The sequence below is a fragment of the Erinaceus europaeus genome, chromosome 12 (genome assembly GCF_950295315.1).
Source record: "Erinaceus europaeus chromosome 12, mEriEur2.1, whole genome shotgun sequence".
NCBI lineage: Eukaryota > Metazoa > Chordata > Mammalia > Eulipotyphla > Erinaceidae > Erinaceus > Erinaceus europaeus.
Genome location: NC_080173.1, coordinates 12,267,978 through 12,287,241, shown reverse-complemented (window position 1 = coordinate 12,287,241; position 19,264 = coordinate 12,267,978). Strand labels below are relative to the sequence as shown.

Below are 19,264 nucleotides of genomic sequence, written 5' to 3'. Positions count from 1 at the left end.
AGTCCACACTGCCCATGCCAGTGGCTACAGCGGAGTGGGGCATCTCTGCCTCAGCGGGGACCCACCGTCCCAGCGATGGGAGTATGTCCAGGATACACCGACGGGGGAGAGAAGCAACATGTAGAATGGGCCCACGATGTATTAAAACCTCACAGGACAGCAAAGACGAGGGTGTGACCACGGAAATGCTAGGGAGTGAGTTCCGCAGATGTGGATGTGGTGGCTCTGGGGACAGAAGGGGACCGTGACGCAGAAGGGCATGTGGAGCGCCTGGAGTGGGAGGGGCCGACAGTTACACTGCTCGTCCAGAACTCACTTTCTTTCTTTCTTTCTTTTTTTTATTTTTTAAATATTTATTTATTTATTCCCTCTTGTTTTATTTGTTGTAGTTATTATTGTTGCTGTTATTGATGTCATCGTTGTTGGATAGGACAGAGAGAAATGGAGAGAGGAGGGGAAGACAGAGAGGGGGAGAGAAAGATAGACACCTGCAGACCTGCTTCACCGCCTGTGAAGCGACTCCCCTGCAGGTGGGGAGCCGGGGGCTCGAACCGGGATCCTTACTCCGGTCCTTGAGCTTTGCACCACCTGTGCTTAACCTGCTACGTTATCACCTGACTCCCCAGAGCTCACTTTCTAAGAACCCCTCAGACTGTAGATTCACAGTGCCTTTCTGCAAGGAGGTCAGATTTCACAGGAGCATTATTACCTATGAGAGAGTCTCATGTGAGCCAGACAGAAAGACAAGCCAGAACACTCCTCTAGTACATGTGGTACCAGGGACCGAACCGGAACTTTAGACATGGGTATCCAAAACTCTGCTAGGGGTCTGGACAATGGTGTGCCTGCTTGAGTGCACAAGTTGCCAGCTGCCAAGACCCAGACTTGAGCCCCTGGTCCCACCTACGGAGGGTGGAAGGGTGAGGTGGAGTCTTCACAAGCTGTGAAACAGGGATATAGGTGTCTTTTCTCTCTTTTCTCCTCTCTCCCCATCTCAATCTCTGTCCTATCGAATAAAAAAGGTGGTTGCCAAAAGCAGTGGATTCATCAAGCAGGCACGGAGTTCCAGCAGTTACTCGTAGCAGTAACACAAAACCAAAAGAAACAAACAAGCCTCTACCAGTTAACAGTTAAGCTGTTTCCCAGGCCACAAAACCTTTTTTTTTTTAAATGATTTTATTTATTCATGAGAAATATAGGAGGAAGAGAGAAAGAACTAGACATCACTCTGGTACATGTGCTGCCGGGGACTGAACTCAGGACCTCATGCTTGAGAGCCCAATGCTTCATTCACTGCGCCACCTCCCAGCCCATAGCGTAAGAACTTTTTAAAAAAATATATTTTATGGGGGTCGGGCGGTGGCGCAGTGGGTTAAGCGCACGTGGTGCAAAGCGCAGGGACCGGCGTAAGGATCCCGGTTCGAGCCCCTGGCTCCCCACCTGCAGGGGAGTCGCTTCACGGGCGGTGAAGCAGGTCTGCAGGTGTCTGTCTTTCTCTCCCCCTCTCTGTCTTCTCCTCCTCTCTCCATTTCTCTCTGTCCTATCCAACAACAAAAGCAACGTCAACAATGGCAATAATAACCACAACGAGGCTGCAACAACTAGGGCAACAAAAAGGGGGAAAAATGGCCTCCAGGAGCGGTGGATTCATGGTGCAGGCACCGAGCCCAGCAATAACCCTGGAGAGAAAAAAAAAAAAATATATATATATATATATATTTTTTTTTTATATATTTATTTATTTCCCCTTTTGTTGCACTTGTTTTTTTATTGTTGTAGTTATTGTTGTTATTGATGTCATTGTTGGACAGGACAGAGAGAAATGGAGAGAGGAGGAGAAGACAGAGAGGGAGAGAAAGACACGACACCTGCAGACCTACTTCACCACCTGTGAAGCGACTCCCCTGCAGGTGGGGAGCCGGGGGCTCAAACCGGGATCCTTATGCTGGCCCCTGTGCTTTGCGCCACATGCGCTTAACCCACTGTGCTACCGCCCGACTCCCCCATAGTCATTTTTTTTAATTTAATTTAATTATTTATTTTTATTTTTTAACCAGAGCACTATTCAGCTCTGGCTTATGGTGGTGTGGGGGATTGAACCTGGGACTTTGGAGCCTCAGGCATGAGAGTCTGTTTGCATAACCATTATGCTATCTACCCTCAGCCCGGTCATTTTCTTATGTGTCTAAATCCTTCTTTTTCTTTCCCCCTTTTTGCTGCTAGGGTTTTGCTGGGGCTATATACTTGCACAATTCCACTATGTTTGGTGAAATCTTAGAGGGTGACAAAGAGGGAGAGAAAGAGTCAGAGAACATAATGGTTATGTAGAAAGACTCTAATGCCTGAGGCTCCAAAGTCTCAGGTTCAATCCCCACATCACCATAAGCCAGAGATGAGAAAGAAAGAAAAAAAAAGTTAACAGAGAGACACCACAGCACCATTTGTAAAGTTTCTCCCTTTTCATGATGTTCCCATGCGGTGCTCCCTATTAGTAAAGAATGGGGAAGGAAGGCAGGGGTAGACAGCATAATGGTTATGAAGAAAGACTCTCATGCCTGAGGATCCAAAGCCCCAGGTTCGATCCCCTGCATTGCCATAAGCCAGAGCTAAGCAATACTCTGGTAAACAAAATAAAAATAAGTAAAATATATGTTAAAAAAAAAAAAAGCTACCAGGAGTCATAGTGAATGCTCCAGGCTCCAACAGTAATGCTGAAGGCAAAATTATAATAGCGATATTAAAAACTGAGACAATGGAACTGACAGATAACTTGTCTAATAAAGTATCATGTCTTATCATGAGCTCCTGTGTTCACGCCCAGGCAACACATGGGAGCATCATGGGAGGCACTGGGGGAGTTCCATGGGTAGTGGAACAGTGCTATGGCCCTTTTTTCCCTCTCTTTTCTCCCTTGAACTAAAGAATAAAATAGGGGCCAGGTGTGGTGCACCTGGTTGAGCACTCACATTACAATGTGCAAGGACTTAGGTGCAAGCCCCTGGTCTCCACCTGGAGGGGGGAAAGCTTCTTGAGTGGTGAAGCAGAGCTGCAGGTGTCTCTCTCTCTTTCCCTCTTAATTTCCTCCTCCCCTCTTAATTTCTCTGTCTCTACCCAAAAGTAAATAAAATATTGGGCCAAGGATGTCAGCAGTGTAGTGCATGCATGAGGGTTTGTACGCCTGAGGCTCCCAGCTTGATCCCTGATGCTGCATGTACCACAACAGTGTTCTGGCATCCCTCACATGAAACTTTCACATATGGAATAAAATAAATCTTTAAAGCAAAAGCAAAGGCTGGCTAAGTGCTGTCAGAGTGAAGCCTGAAGTAGATTCAGAGTGCTAGGAGGCCTCCCCAGCCGGACCCCCAGCAGCATGGGTGAGGCGGGTGCTGGCACGGCCACACACTGAGCAGCAGGTCCTCTTGCTGCCTTGCCCAGAACAGACAAGGTGCTTGGGCTGAGAACCAGCTCTGCACACAGGAAGGGTGCAGGGCAAAGACACAGGGGACCTAACCCCACACAGGAATCCTCCCGGCCTGGCGACACCCTGTCCTGGATATCCAGGCCCAGCCCCACCATCCTGTAGATCTACTGAGGGCCTTGCAGCCATCTGTGAATAACACAAGTTTTTTCTAGAGTCTGACAGGGGCAAGTCCTGCCAGCTCTGTGTTCCACACCCTGGCTTCCTCCTTGTCCCTCAGAACTGAGGAACTCCCAACCCTTTATCTCCTGCTCCTCCTCAAGGGCTAGACCCCACCCCCTTCCATATCCAGACTTGATCTGCTTCCTGATTCTACACACCATCAAGGAGCTGAGCTTCTGAAAAGATCTCACGCAGTACGTAGGTGTGGGGCTCCAGGGTTCGGGGCTTTGGAGCTGCTTGCAAACAGGAACTCAGAACAGATTCCAAAGCATCAGTGCCACTAGCAGCTGCTTCAGCAGGTGCATGGAAATTCGGGGCCATTTACCCCCACCTCAGAGCCCCCCCCCAGTTTTGAAATATGAATAGTAGTGCAAAGAACATTGAATGTAAGAGTTGGTGACATCACAGTCATCTTGAGCCCCATTTCCCTCACTTCTTAATGAGTTAAGATACTCCTGAGGTCTTTTAGTAGTGCAATGCCAACACACTGTGCAGACTAGCAATTAGGAAGACAGTTAGGAGCCAGAGTCATTGTGAACACCCCTCCCCCCATATTCCGGGAGTGAAAGAAGTAAGGGGAGAAAGGGAAAAGGCCATGCAAGGTGAGGGGCCAGGCTCACCGCTGCAGCACAGCCTCTGAGCTGATGGTTTGGTCCTCCAGTGTGTGGAAGGCTGGCAGCTGCACCACAAACACGTTGCCACTCTCGGTGCCCAGGTAGAGCAGCTCTCGGGAGGAATGAGGCAGGACCACGGTGATCTGCGTGGCGCTGGGGGCAGCCCTGCCAATAGGATGGCGGCCTTGAGTTGGCAACTGTGCAGGCAGGGCAGATCCCATGGGATGGACTCCCTCCATCCCTGGCTGCCCTGGCTGGCCCCAAAGAGGCCATACCTAGGAAAAACAGGCCCGTGAATCTTTTAATGGGGCCTGCGTATCTCAGGCCAGGACAAACCTCTTGATTATTTTCTTTCTTTCTTTATTTTTTTGTTTATTTTTCCCTTTTATTGCCCTTGTTTTTTTTATTGTTGTAGTAGTTATTGTTGTCATCGTTGTTAGGACAGAGTGAAATGGAGAGAGGAGAGGAAGACAGAGAGGGGGAGAGAAAGACAGACACCTGCAGACCTGCTTCACTGCCTGTGAAGTGATTCCCCTGCAGGTGGGGAGCCGGGGGCTTGAACCAGTGCTTAACCCGCTGAGCTACCGCCTGACTCCCCTCTTGATTACTTTCTATTAAGGCAGGGAACAGCTGGCAGAGAACTTAAGACACAAGGAAGCAGAATAAACAAAGTGAGTCTCCTGTGTAGATGCAGTAGGGGGGAAGGAAAGGGGTGACCATGCCCACTCCACCTAGACCATCTGTGGAGGCAGGTACACTGGCTCCAGCACCGGACTGGTACTGCCCAGGATCTAACAGACTTTCTCAGGGTGATCCCACCCTGGAGTCAGGCACACAGGTCAGGCTGGCCAGTGGCAGAAGGGGACTAAGTGCTTACCCAGGGGGTCCCCGTAGTGTGAAGCACTCATCTTCGTGCAGCTCTGACACCCCACCTTTGACCTTCAGGCTCCACAGGTGCAAGCTGTTGTCATCCAGCAGGGTGATCAGCTGGCACTAGGGAGGGGACAGGAGGCAGGAGCACTGTGGTGTCATTAACGGTCAAGCATCAGCATTCTACCTTTCCCCACCGGGGCAGTTTGGTCTGGGCCGCTTGTTTCAGAGAAACTCTTCAGGCCCAGAAGGCTCCTGGCTGTTCTGCAGGTGGTCAGCAAACCAGTGGGGATGGTCGGGAGTGTAGGTCCCAAACGTTCCCATCGGCAACAAACTCCAGGACACCAAGCACCTGCCTCTTCATACATGCTAACCGAAAGACCTGAGAGCAGGAAGGGCAAGGAAGGAGCCCCCTCACCTGGCCAGGCAGGAAGTGGATCTGCATGACAGCATTGTTCTCCCGGTGCAGCCCCATGAACTCCACCCCTGGGGCACCGTAGCTAGGAGCCAGCAGCTCAGGAAAAGCTGTTGAGGACAGGCTGCCACCTCCCTTTCTTCCTGTGAGCCTGGACCCCTGGGCACCAGAGAAAGACCAGGGAAGAGAGACTCATCCTCAAGACAGCAAGGGTCTGGGCTGGGAAGGTGATGGCAGCCAGCAACCAAGCAGCAACCTCACCCCTCGGAGCATAAGCCAGCACCAGCTCTCCAAGCTGGCTGGGTGGGGAGGAACTCTATATGTTAACAGCAATCCTGTGGGTGAGCCTGAGTCTTGGCCCCAGGGGTCAGTAACATGGCTGTGGGCATGGCCTGGCAATGATTAACCGATGTAGCCAGGGCTGTAGGCAGGGCTGTCATGTGCCCAGGGCCTATGCCATTTTATATCTATTTTATTTTTATTTTACATTAGAGTCAGGGTTAGGGTTTTTATATCATTTTTATTATAATTTTTTAAAAACTTAACTGGAGGTAGTTAAATTTTTTTATTATCTTTTTTATTATTATTATTCTTTTTATTATTCTTCTTTTTATTATTATTATTCACTGATCAACTCTGGTTTATGGTGGTGCAGGGGATTGAACCTGGGACGTTGGAGCCTCAGGCTTGACAGTCTGTTTGCAATAACCATTATGCTATCTATCCCTCCCCTTTTTTATTATCTTTATTTATATGTTGGAGACAGCCAGAAATCGAGAGGAAAGGAGGATAGAGAGGAAGACAGACAAAGACACCTGCAGCACTGCTTCACCACTTGTGAAGCTTTCCCCCTGCAGGTGGGGACTGGGAACTCGAACCTGGGTCCTTGCTCACTGTAACGTGCGCTCAATCAGGTGCGCCACCACCCGGCCCCTATCATAATTTTAAAAAATGTTTATTTATTCCCTTTTGCTGCCCTTGTTTTATTTTTGTAGTTATTATAGTTGTTGTTCTTGATGTCATCACTGTTGGCTAGGACAGAGAGAAATGGAGAGAGGAGGGGAAGACAGAGGGGGAGAGAAAGACAGACACCTGCAGACCTGCTTCACCGCCTGTGAAGCGACTCCCCTGCAGGTGGGGAGCTGGGGGCTCAAACCGGGATCCTTACACTGGTCCTTATGCACTCAACCTGCTGCACTACTGCCCACCTCCCTATAATTTTATCGTTGTAATTTTTGTCACCTCTGGCTTCAGATAGTACCTAGGATTGAACCTGGGACCTTGGGACCTCAGACATGAAAGACTTTTACATAACTATTATATTATCTCTCCAGGTTCTCTCCAATGTCTACAACACCTCCAGCAGAGATGAACAGGAAGGGATTAGTTCTGCCAGCTGGGCTCTCTATAGGTGGTCCATTTTCTTTCTTTCTTTTTTTTTTTTTTTTTACCAGAGCACTACTCAGCTCTGGTTTATAGTGGTAGAGGGACTGAACCTGTGCATAAGAGTCTTTTTGCATAACCATTGTGCTATCTACCCCCACCAAGGTAGTCCCCCATTTTCCAATTCCCCTCAGTCTCATGCTGGCTAATTTTAGAGGTTCATGTTAGATTGGAGGTAGAAGGACATATAGCCCAGCCCAATCAGCAGACCCATATATACCTTCCATCCCGGGAGCTGGGGGCTTGACTTTGGAATGGCTGGCCACTTCTGTCAACCCTGAACCAATGCTTTGGATAAAAATGAATGACCCACTTGGGCTGGGGGTGATAGTGTAATGGTTCTGCAAAAGACTTTCATGTTCAAGGCTTCAGAGTCCCAGGTTCAGTCCTCGTACCATCATAAAAAGCAGAGCTGGTCTGCAGGTGTCTATCTTTCTCTCCTCCTCTCTGTCTTCCCCTCCTCTTTCCATTTCTCTCTGTCCTATCCAACAACAACAACAACAATAATAACTACAACAATAAAACAACAAGGGCAACAAAAGGGAATAAATAAAATAAATATTAAAAAAAAAGAAGAAAAAAAGCCAGAGCTAGACCTGGGGCAGTGCTCTGGGGAATAGGAAGAAAGGAAGAAAGAAAGAAAGGGAAGGAGGGAGGGAGGGAGGAAGTATGGATGGAAGAAAGGAGGGAAGGAAGAAAAAAAATGACCCACTGAAAAATGAGTCGCCTCAGGCTTGGGAGGAAGTGTCCCTGTGTTCTCTGGAATGTGTACTTGTGTACCTGCAGGTGTTCGGGGCACTGCGTAATCTAAAAGCTGCTTTCTAGCTGTTCCTCTAGCCCAAGGTCACCTGGTTTTTGGTTTCAGCAGAGCTCTGGGTCAGCAGGAACAAAGCTAGGCAAAGCTTCTTGGCACCAGGGATAGTGGTAGAACACAAGTTTTGCATGAGTGAGGCCTTGGGCTCAGTCCCCAGCACCACCATCACTGCCTCAAAAAAAGTGTCTTGGCATCACCTGTCTGTCACCACTTACCCACACCTTTAGGGCCGACTTGAGAGGATACTGCAACGCCCAGGAACAAGTGGGGACATTTGCAGCTTGTCTTTATGGAGATGATGTGGGTCCTTACCCAATATAATCCCACTAGTGCCCAGACCCTTCCCCAGATAGGAGTGGGGAGAACAGAAAGGATACAGCTTGACGGCTCCAGAGCGGGTGCCAATGGCCAGGATTCGAAGGGAAGGGCTGTAGCCAAGGGCGCTGGGCTGGTGTGGGAAGCCATGCTCCACCGTCTGCAAAGGTAAACAACATGGTGAGGACTGGCAGACATGCACCCATAGTGGGCTATGGGGTTGGGGGGGGCTGAACAGGATACAGGACTTGCAGAAGAGCCTCCCCCAGCACAGGAAGTAGGAATCTGTTTAGATCAGGCTCCTACCTGATCTAAACACCTGAGTGTGAAGATAGCCCTCTTCTTTCATTTTTAGTTATTTATTTATTTATTTATTTATTTATCCCCCCCCCTTTTATTGTTGTAGTTATTGATGTCATCGTTGTTGGATAGGACAGCGAGAAATGGAGAGAGGAGGGGAAGACAGAGAGGGGGAGAGAAAGACAGACACCTGCAGACCTGCTTCACTCCCCTGCAGAGGGGGAGCCGGGGGGGGGTCCTCGGACCAGTCCTTGCGCTTTGTGCCATCTGTGCCTAACCCTCTGCGCTATGGCCCAACTCCCAGCCCTCTTCTTTATAATGGACGCACCCTGTCAGCCCACTGCTGACTGCCCTGGCCGCCGTGTGACCATTCTCAGGAGCCCGGCCTCCCCACACCTCACTAGACATGTGCTCTCCAGGAGCACTAATTTGACTCCTTTACCAACCTGCAGGTGACCCACCCAGGCTTCCTAGGGAGGGAGGGAGGAAGAGGGGCAGGGGAAGGGAAACATGAGCAGCTTGGCACAGTGGTGGCTGAACTGTGACTCTGAGCTGGCCCCTTGGGCTTGGCAAAACCATAGAAGCCCTTCTTGGCTCTGGGCCACCTGAGTCATCTTCAGCCCTGTTATGTCTGTTCTTAAATGTCCTTGTAGTCGCTGTGACTCCTCCCCACCACCCTCCCAAGGGGATGTTTCTGGAGTATTGTCACAGACACAAAGTTTTATTCATTTCTTATTCTTGAAGTTCATTACAGAAAACCTGGAACACCCACAAAAAAGAAAACTACAAATAGCCAAACTCCCACAACGGGAAGTGACCCATACCAACATCTTGGCGTGTGGGTCCTTTCTGTACATGTGACTATGTAAGAATGCATGTCTGTACTCAGGCCTACTCAGGGTCAAGCTACACAGAGCTTGCAGCATGTATGTGCAGCTCTGTGTTCTGTTTCCCCACCTATAGCCAAGGCAACCTGTTAAAAGTACTACAACTACTTCTAACCAGCTGAAGGTCCTTCTCTGTGGTCTAAGTCACCAGGCCTCTGTTTCTAGATATTATGCAACTGCCCATGGCACTGATGACCCATCCTAGATTCCTAGCTTTACCTGCAAGTCAGGCAGACAGCTCCAGCAATTACTACAGGCTACAAAGGGAGGGAGGTAAATGCTGGATATAGAATGACAAACCTCAAGGATTTTGGTTGTTCCTTAATCCTCTAGCCCAGAGAGTGAACCTGCAGAGCCAGATCAGAGCAGGGGAAAGGGGGAAAGGCTGCTAGCCAGCTACTGCAGACCTTTTTTTTTTTTTTTTAAACCACAGACTCTATCTTGCCAATAAGAAAAGGTTACATTGTAGCCTGGGAGGTTAGAGGGGGGGTGGGAGGGTGCTGGCACAGTGGATAAAGTGCTGGGCCCATAAGCATGAGATCCTGAGTTTGAATTTGAACCCTGGCATTATATGTGCCCGTTGTTTTTTTTTTTTAATATTTATTTATTCCCTTTTTTGCTGCCCTTGTCATTTTATTGTTGTAGTTACTGATGTTGTTGTTGTTGGATAGGACAGAGAAATGGAGAAAGGAGGGGATACAAAGAGGGGGAGAGAAAGACAGCTGCAGACCTGCTTCACCACTTGTGAAGCAATTCCCCTGCAGGTGGGGAGCCAGGGGCTCGAACTGGGATCCTTACGCCAGTCCTTGTGCTTTGCACCACCTGCACTTAACCCGCTGCGCTACCGCCTGACTCCCTGAGTTGTTTTGTTTTTCCTTTTCTGTTTTTGTTTCATTATTTTTTGCCTCTAGGGTTATTGCTGGGGCTCAGTGATAGTGCTACGAATCCACTGCTAATAGGTCAGAGAAATACTGAGAGGGGAGGCAAGATAGAGAAGTGTCCTCACTGGTGGTCCAAGAGATGGTGCGTGGATAAAGCATTGGACTCTCAAACATGAGGTCCTGAGTTCCATCCCCAGCAGCTCATGTACCAGAGTGATATCTGGTTCTTTCTCTCTCTCTCTCTCTCTCTCCCCTATCTTTCTCATAAATAAAATCTGAGAGGGAGAGAGAGAGAGAGAGGTGTCCCCACTGCAGGTAGAGAGCTGGAACCTAGGTCCTTGTGCCCATCCTTGTGCATGGCACTATGAGTGCCTCACTGGTGTGCCACCACCTGGTCCGACTTAAAAAATTTTTAAAGGAAAAGATTATGCCAGTGGGAGCCTGATTAGTCCAGGCCTCTCCTCCATATTAGCCTGGCTTTCCCATCAGGCCTTGGAGGCACTGGAAGAGCTAGGGCCTGGCGATAAGCTCCCAGGACAGCTTAGCAAACTCAACTGATACGTGCCTGCTCGCTGCACCCTGTCCACTGGTTCCTGAAAAGTCCTGGTCTAGAGTCAGGCGGGCAGGCAGAGCTCCAAAGACTGCCTGTTGTATAAATACCTGGGCTCACATAGGTGTGTTCACCCCACATCCCCACCCCTGCACCTGGCTCTTTGTCCTGTATATGAGTGTACCTGGAAACCTGGGAAGGGACAGCTGGGAGTGTGAAAGTCACCCGGCAGTACCCTCCCTCCCCACCCCAGGTTCCCCACCAGCTATGTGAAAAATGTAGAACTGGGGGAAGCCCAGGGGAGATAGCAGGGCATCTGGAATGTAAACATTTCCCAGGAAAAGGGTAGGGGCTAATGGGAGAGGGGTGTGTGTGTATGTAAAACCAACTTCTCCAGAGGCCCAACTAGGCTGCTGGCAGTCTCAGGTGTGTGTGTGTGGGGGGTTTTCAAGTCAGTAGCCAGAGCTCAGACAAGGTTCTCAGAGACAGCAGCAGCAGCTCAGGGCCAGGGCCTCTGGAATTCGGAGCAGTCAAGGGGGAAATCCTGCAGGAGCCTGTGGAGGTAGAAGGCTCCATGGTCCCCACTGTGACAGTGTGTGGATTCTGATCATTTGCATAAAGAACTGGATGTATGATCTAATTTTAATCAGCTTAAATTTAAGAATGGATAATTCAGTTCCTGAAAAACTTGCCAGATGATGATTATAAAAAAAAAAAGCAGATGATGATTCAGATATCCTTTTTCAACTATAAATCTTCTGAACTCTCAACACAGACCATTTATTTCCAGAGAGAAGTTAATGCCTGAAAAATCTGTGTGTCAGTGCAATTTATATCCAGATTTTAAAGATTTAGCAGGAACAGAAAAACCTCTCACTAACCTATGAAGCATTATTTTGGAGATGCTGACTAAACAGAATTTACATTTTATTTATTTACTTGGGTAGAGAGAGAAATCAAGAAAGGAGAGGGGAAACAGGGAGAAAGGCAGAGACCTGCAGCACTGCTTCATCATTTGTGAAGCTTTCCCCCTCCAAGTGGAGGCCAGAGGCTTGAACTCAGGTCCTTGTGCATTGTACCACGTTCACTCAACCAGGCGCGCTACCATCTGACCCTGATAAACAGAATTTACTATCAGATTTTCACTTGTTTAAAAAAAGTTAATGCAGCCTTTACAGGTTTTTTTTTTTGCCTCCAGGGTAGTCACTGGGGCTCAGTGCCTGCAATACAATCCACTGCTTCTGGAGGCCATTTTTTCCCCATTTTGTTGCCATTGTTATTGTTATTGCTGCCATTACTGTTGTTGAATAGCACAGAGAGAGAAATCGAGAGAGGAGGGGAAGACAGAGAGGGGGAAAGAAAGACACCTGCAGACCTGCTTCATTACTTGTGAAGTGACTCCCCTGCAGGTGAGGAGCCAGGGGCTCAAACCGGGATCGGATCCTTAAGCAGGTCCTTGCGCTTCCAGCCAGGTGGACTTAACCCACTGCGCTACTGCCACCCTCCCCCCCTTTTAACCACAGCATTGGCTCAGCTCTGACAGTGGTGCAGGGGACTGAATCTCACTTTTACATAACCACCAAACTATCTCTGAGGCTCTAGAACACTTTACACATGTGACTCACATTCCTACTGAACCAGGCTCTGTCCTAGACAATTCTCCCTCAGGGCACCAGCAGGAGAGTCCCACCAGAGAAGACTCTGTAGCTTTCTGTCAGACTCCTAGGTCCTATATCTTCCTGTCAGTGCAGGAAGGCTTCCCAGCATCTTACCTGAGTCACCTGTGCTTCTGTCCACTAAACCAGAGAAACCAGAGCTGGACCCATCTTCAACCATTGTCCTCATTCCTCACTTCCTTTCAAAAGCATCTGAAGGGGACACAGTGGCCACCCTTCCTCCCACCCCACGTCAACCTTCTTTCCCACTGACTGGCTTAGAAGGAACAGGGAGAGACCAGAGGGAATCAGTCCCAGGAACTTTAAGGACTCCTCGGGGAGTCGGGCTGTAGCGCAGCGGGTTAAGCGCAGGTGGCGCAAAGCACAAGGACCGGCATAAGGATCCCGGTTCGAACCCCGGCTCCCCACCTGCAGGGGAGTCGCTTCACAGGCGGTGAAGCAGGTCTGCAGGTGTCTATCTTTCTCTCCTCCTCTCTGTCTTCCCCTACTCTCTCCATTTCTCTCTGTCCTATCCAACAACGACTACAACAATAAAAACAAGGGCAACAAAAGGGAATAAATAAATAAAATAAATATTTTAAAAAAAAAGGACTCCTCTTCCACTTATTTATAAATTACATTTTAATTTTTTTAACTTAGAGGCCAAGAGATATATGTATCAGGTAGGGTACATGCCTTATCAAACACATAGCCCAGGTTTGAGCTCTGGTACCTTATGGAGGTGAGCTAGGGAGATAATATAATGGTTATACAAAAAGACTTTTAAAAATATTTTTATTTGAGACAGGAAAATTGAGAGGGGAGGGGGAATAAAGAGGGACAGAGACAAAGAGGTAACTGCACCCCTGCTTCACCACGCATGAAGCTTTCCTTCCCCCTGTAGGTGGAGACCAGGAGCTTGAACCTGGGTCCTTGTGCACTGTAATTTGAGTGCTTAACCAGGTGCATCACTGCCTGGCCCCACAAAAAGATGTTCAAGCCTGAGGTTCTAAGGTACCAGGTTACAATCCCAGGCAGTACCATAAAGCCAGAGCTGAGTAGTACTCTAGTCAATTAAAAAACAAAAACAAAAAAAGCGTTGTAAACTACTTTGCCTTTTTGAGCCTCCCGCCCCATCTGATAAATAGAACAATGCTAGAGCTTACACTGAGCATGGTGGCCCTAAGCTCAAGTAAGACGAACACCAAGAAGATACATAACGGGGGCCGTAAGGCCCAGGTTGCCCATAGTGCCCCACATTCTATTCCTAATTCCCCCTCATTATCTTATACCCCTGTGGCAACGTCTCCAAGATGAGAACTATGAGGTGGGGAAGGGGAAACGAAACCCCCACCCCCTGACACCACCACCCAAAGCAAGTATGGTTAGGGAAGTGGCTCAGTAGTAAGGTACAGAAGTTGCCAGTGTGGGGTCCTGAATCTGATCTCCAGCACTAATTATAACACTGATACTCTAGTTTTTTGGTTTTTCTTTTTTTTTTTTTTATTGGATAGAGAGAGATTTTGAGAGGGGAAAGGGAGATAGAGAGGGAAAGGGACACTGCCTGGCCCCCTGATAATCTAGTTCTATCTCATTAAATACATCTTTAAAAGGAGGAGGAGGGGAGTCAGGCGGCAATGCAACAGGTTAAGCGCAGGTGGTGCAAAGTGCAAGGACCGGCATAAGGATCCCAGTTCGAGTCCCCAGCTTCCCACCTGCAGGAGAGTCGCTTCACTAGCAGTGAAGCAGGTCTGCAGGTGTCTATCTTTCTCTCCCCTCTCTGTCTCTCCTCCTCTCTCCATTTCTCTCTGTCCTATCCAACAAAAACAACAACAATAATAACTACAGCAAAAAAAAAAAAAAACAAGGGCAACAAAAGGGAATAAATAAATATTTTTTAAAAAAGAGGAGGAGGAGAAGAGGGAGGAGGAGAAATAAGGGGAGAATCAAGGTGCTCTTACCTGGCCAGGGGCCTAGAGAGTGGGTTCAAATGCAAACAGTGTGGCTGTAGGGTATTTTCCCTCGTACAGGCAAGCTCAAGCTTCACCATGCAAATGGAACCCACAAATCCTTGAATGGGGCGATTATATGAGATGAGATTAAGCAAAAGCACCTGGGGTGATTTGAGGGCTAAGCAACGGGTCCCAGGGAATTGCTGGGAGTAAAGAATAGAGGGACCCGGATTTGGGGACAGGACCCAGGTCAACTATGGGGCACAGGAGAATTAGAAACCTGGGTCCCCCAGCAGACTGAAGAAAGCAGACAGAAAGCAGGAAGGTTCCACAAAGTTCTAGCTCCCCACTGTTGGCTGTCCCTTCCACCAACTCCTAGCAGCCTCACAACATCTGGCCCTGGGGAGCAAGGTCCACTTGGACGATAACCTCCCTATGGGGCAGAGGCTCAGCTGAAGGGATGCTTTGGGGGTCATACAGCAGCCCGAATAACCCCTTCACTGGGAAGTAAGGGTGGGCCTCAGCTTTGGGCTGCAGGTCAGGGATTTCAAGGCTAGCCCTCCCAAGCTCAGACCACAGCTATCTTCAGCGTCTACTCTTAAGAGTGGCCCATCTCCATCTCCACACACAAAAACCCACCCCAGTGTAGCATTCAGCCTGGCAGGCCCTGCCCCCAATCTCTACCTGGCTCAGGTGACCTCTGCCAAGGGAACAGAAAACAATGCACTCTTTGACGGGGAGCGGGGAAAGCGGAGCAGAGCTGTACTGGCGCCGCCAAGCTGCAACATTAGCCCTGTGTAGAGAGAAAGCCCGTCTGTCTAGCTGGTCTAGGAAGCCACTCTGGGTTCTTGGAAGGGGAGCAAAGGCTGTCTGTCAGAGACAGTGGGGGTCTTCATCCTTCTCTCAGCACAAACAGCAGGCATCCAAGATCCAGGGCCACAGGGTCTCTGGCACTTTCTGGGGTGGGAAGGAGGGCTGCCCAGGGGTGTGCTCGACTGAGCTGGCCAGCACTGCCCCATACTGGGTGTGGCCAACTTGGATTCCTGGTGGTGTTCACAACTTAGCCCTCCCTGTCTGGCTGTCACCTGACACCAGGAGCCTAGACACACACAAGCTGAGACAATATGAGCTGGCCCCGGAGAGGAGCAGCTAGTCAGGAACACAGTGTTTGTTCAGCGGCTGGCGTGGGGAGTTGGGCCCAGGCAGGAAGGGCCCAAGCACGGGGTGTTCACCTTTATCAACCAGCAGATTAGCTTCACCAGGGGAGGCAACAAGCCTAACAGGGTTTTCAAGGAAGGGGTCTTACTCTGGCATGAGCTTCTGGACTCTCCAGGACCACTTTCTCTCTGAGGTACCCAAGGGGCTTCATGATCTCAGTTGGTCTGTCTCCTCAAAAGACAGAGAAACCCATACCCTGCCCATCTATGAAGAGACTGAGGCCCTGGACGTAGGGTGAATCTTCCACCCTAAGGCCACAAAGCTGGTCACAGATGGAAAGGAATTCCCAGTTCCAGTCATGGCCCTTCACTCTACTGCACGAGACTGGGGGCCACAGTTTCCTCATTGCAGGATTGGGGAGGGGGGACCCCAGCCCTCTGTGAGCAGCCGTGAGGATGAGGCAGACCCTGGTATGGCACCAACCGTGTGCCAGGCACCATTTGGAGTGACCTTGACTTATTCAACACACACCGGACTTTACATGTGGGGAGACTGAGGAGAGGGGATAAGGACTGTGCCTATAGTCGCTCAGTGAGCAAGCAGCACAGCCAGCAGTCAGACAGGTCCAGGTCCCTGGGCCGCAGTCTCTTCCATTGTGCTGGGCACAGAAGCCCTGGAGAGCCAGAGCAGCCCCTGAGGGAAAATTCAGAGACTCTGTCTGCAGACACAGTTCCTTTGCAGGTACCCAAGTAAAAAAAAAAAAAAAAAAGTGAGACACACAGCCCTCACTGTCCCTGCTGCCCTGGCCCAGCCCACTCTCTGAGTCATTGTCCTCTTTGAGGTACTCAGTTGGGCTTGGGCACCCGGTTCTCTGAGGCACCCTCTTGGTATGGGTGTCAAGAAGTTTAGCCAGAAGGTACTGGAGGGAGAGGCCCAGTGCTGGTCTAGAAGCTGGTGTCTGGAAGTCACTTGGGATCTGCCTGTATCAGTGTCCCAACCCATCCCCAACACAAAGCCCTAACTGCCACTCCCAGGCTGGCTCTGTTCAAAGTTCTGGCCAGACTCAGCCTGCTCTGGACGCTGTTTGCCTTAGCAGACACGGGCCATGCAATGTCCATAGCATCCGGGGGGAGTTCAGAGCTCTGGCTTGGCAGAGTCTGTGCCAGTTAACCTCAAGCCAGATACCTAGCCTTGGGTGGCCTCACAATTCATGCACTAACCCACTAATCCTAAAACTATGGGCACCTTCTATTGCCACTTCATTTTAGAGGTGAGTGACATGCCCAGGCACCAGGGCTGGCACCACCAACCACATGAAACTGATTTTGTCTTGTTTTGTTTTATTTTATTTTCCCAGAACACTGCTCAGCTCTGGTTTATGGTAGTGCAGGAAACTGAACTTGGGACTTTGGAGCCTCAGGCATGAGAGTGTCTTCTTGATAAAGGAAATCATCCATGTTGTCAATTTAAGTCAAACATACCAACTGTCCGACCCCCTTCCTGGGCTCCCCATCCCTGTGCCTGATGCCTCTACCCGCCCAGGGCCCCACCAACGCCGGAGATCCCGCAATCACATCCACATGCAATCTGGCTGTCCCTTCACTTCCATAAGCCAGCCATTACTAGGTATCAATCTCATGCCCCAAACAGTTCTCTACTCTGCAATCAGGGCCATTTTACCCACCAGAGAGAGGGCAGAGGGCCAAGTCCTAGAGAACACTTTGGCTATTGCATCTTGAGGAGGTGGAGCTAGGGATGGTGTTAAACACGCCCCCCCTTCCCCACCCCCACCCCCCAAGGTCAACAGTGCTTTCTTTCAGGCCCACACCCTTCCATGGGAAGCTCTGAGCACACCTGGTTCTCACTTAAGAAGAAGAAGAAGGAAAAAAAAAAAAAAACGCAAAAATCCAGCATTATCTTCTCTATACTGCAGATGCCGCTTACTCCCCTGCTCCAGGCCAGACTCCAGATTCCAGTCTCTGTCCCTCAGCAGCTGGCACAGAGGTGGGGTGGAGGGGGAGGGAGATGTCTGAAGTTGGGGGAGAGGGACTATTGTGAATGGGACCACCCAGGCTTTCAAACCTCAGGACCTGGCTTCTAACAGCCCTCCTAGTACCTTCACCTGGAGCCTGGAGAATGTCCATTCTACCCTCAAGAACCTCCACCCTCAAGAAGTGAAATTTCAGACCCTCACAGTCCCCTTTCTCCCACCAGACTAGGAAAGTCCTGGAGGGTGGCCAGGGAGGTGGCTTAGTGGACAGAGGGAGGAACAACATGTGTGAGGCCTTAGGTTCAATCCCTGGCATTGTATATGCCAGAGTGCAAAGATACTCTATTATGTTTTACACAAAATAGATGAGCGAATATTCTATACTGAAACCAAAATAAAACTGCTTAAACAAATGGGAGGGCAAAGATCTCTGAGCCTCCCCCAGTCCTGGGTTGTATGAACAGTGGGTGTGAAAGGCCTGTTTTGGGGACATGCAAATAAAGGAAAAATGAATTCTAGGAGCTTCTCCTCATACCCCAGGTTTGGGGTTGGGGCGGGCAAACTTGAGGATTATCAGTTGGGAAGCACTGTGGAGTGATTTCTCCATCTTGGTCTTGTCCCAGCCTCACCCCACCCAACTACCCACTTGGAAACTGGGGGCAGGGGTTAATCCCTTTTTGCCAAGCCTGTCTGTCCGGTTTTCACTGGAACTGGCCACCTTTTCAGGGTGCAAAATTTCCCGCCTCATCAGGGGCAGCAGAGGGGTCAACAGGGTTTCTTTCTACCTCCCTCGTGGATAGATGCTGAGGTTTCTGAGACCTCCACCAGTCAATCACTCACAGACTGTCCCCTTGAGAGAAGGTTGGCAGGCCTGGGGGCTCTGGGAGTCCTGCACACCTGACGTCTCCAAGCCCTACTCAGTCACCATGGGGGGGTGATGGTGGCAAATCCTGACCTCACAACACTTCCTTCAGGGCTAGAAATGCAGAGGTAAGGGCATACTGGGACCTCACCCACCCAAACAAGTCTCTGGGAGTGTTCTCTGGGTGGTGGTCCCTGAAAATAGTAGTTAATATTCTTGGACCAAGCGATGTGGCTTACACTGAAACTGGCTACTTCCACATAACCCTGAATAGAAGCCTTTAAGTGGCAAAGCTGTAGTTGAACCCCCATTACCAGCATGAGAAGAGCATCATTGAGATCTACCCTTCAGGGTAGAGGGAAGTCAGGCACAAAAGTTAAGGGCCCAGATCAAAGCAGAGGCAGGAGGTTAATTACCCCGAAACAGGTGCAGATTGCTAGGTGGCTTGGAGCTCATAAACCAGGCTTGTGCCTCTGTTTCCAGGCCAACTCTGGCATCGGGTACGAGCCCCTTGGGGAAGCCCTTTGGAGCTCCTGGACCCTCCCAGTGATCTTGGGTGACAGGGTACTCCAGCTTCAAGGACCTTAAAAGCCGGTAGGGCAGTGGAATGCCAACCCTGCAACTTTTCTCAGGCTCCTCCCCCTACCCACCTTAGTCTGGAACCCACTAGAAGGAGCAGGGAAAACTGCAGTTTCCTTTGGGGGATATTTGAGGAATATAAAAACATCCTGGGCTGTGCGCCTTGGTCCCAAAGAACCTGGCACGACTAGAGCAGCATCACCATGTGGGACACGTTCCTTCCCACGTCCTCCCCCTCAGTCTCAGCCACCCCATGAGGAGGAGGGCTGGGCAGACTCCTTTAGCCGCATGTTACCAAAGTCAGAATGTGCTACAGACAACTCCACATACCTCAGTCCA

At 49.8% G+C, this 19,264-nt stretch overlaps 1 protein-coding gene across 5 annotated transcripts in view; it reads right to left on the bottom strand.

Moving 5' to 3' along the window:
• LLGL2 (LLGL scribble cell polarity complex component 2) overlaps positions 1-19,264 on the bottom strand; it is a 42,883-nt gene that overhangs the window by 10,261 nt on the left and 13,358 nt on the right. For all 5 annotated transcript variants that reach the window (XM_060202747.1, XM_060202749.1, XM_060202750.1 and 2 more), the window contains exons 3-6: positions 8,174-8,271; positions 5,543-5,624; positions 5,132-5,247; positions 4,261-4,419 (exon numbers count right to left, since the gene is read on the bottom strand). In XM_060202747.1, coding sequence (XP_060058730.1) covers positions 4,261-4,419; positions 5,132-5,247; positions 5,543-5,624; positions 8,174-8,271 — 455 coding nt within the window. The remainder of the gene's footprint in view (positions 1-4,260; positions 4,420-5,131; positions 5,248-5,542; positions 5,625-8,173; positions 8,272-19,264) is intronic.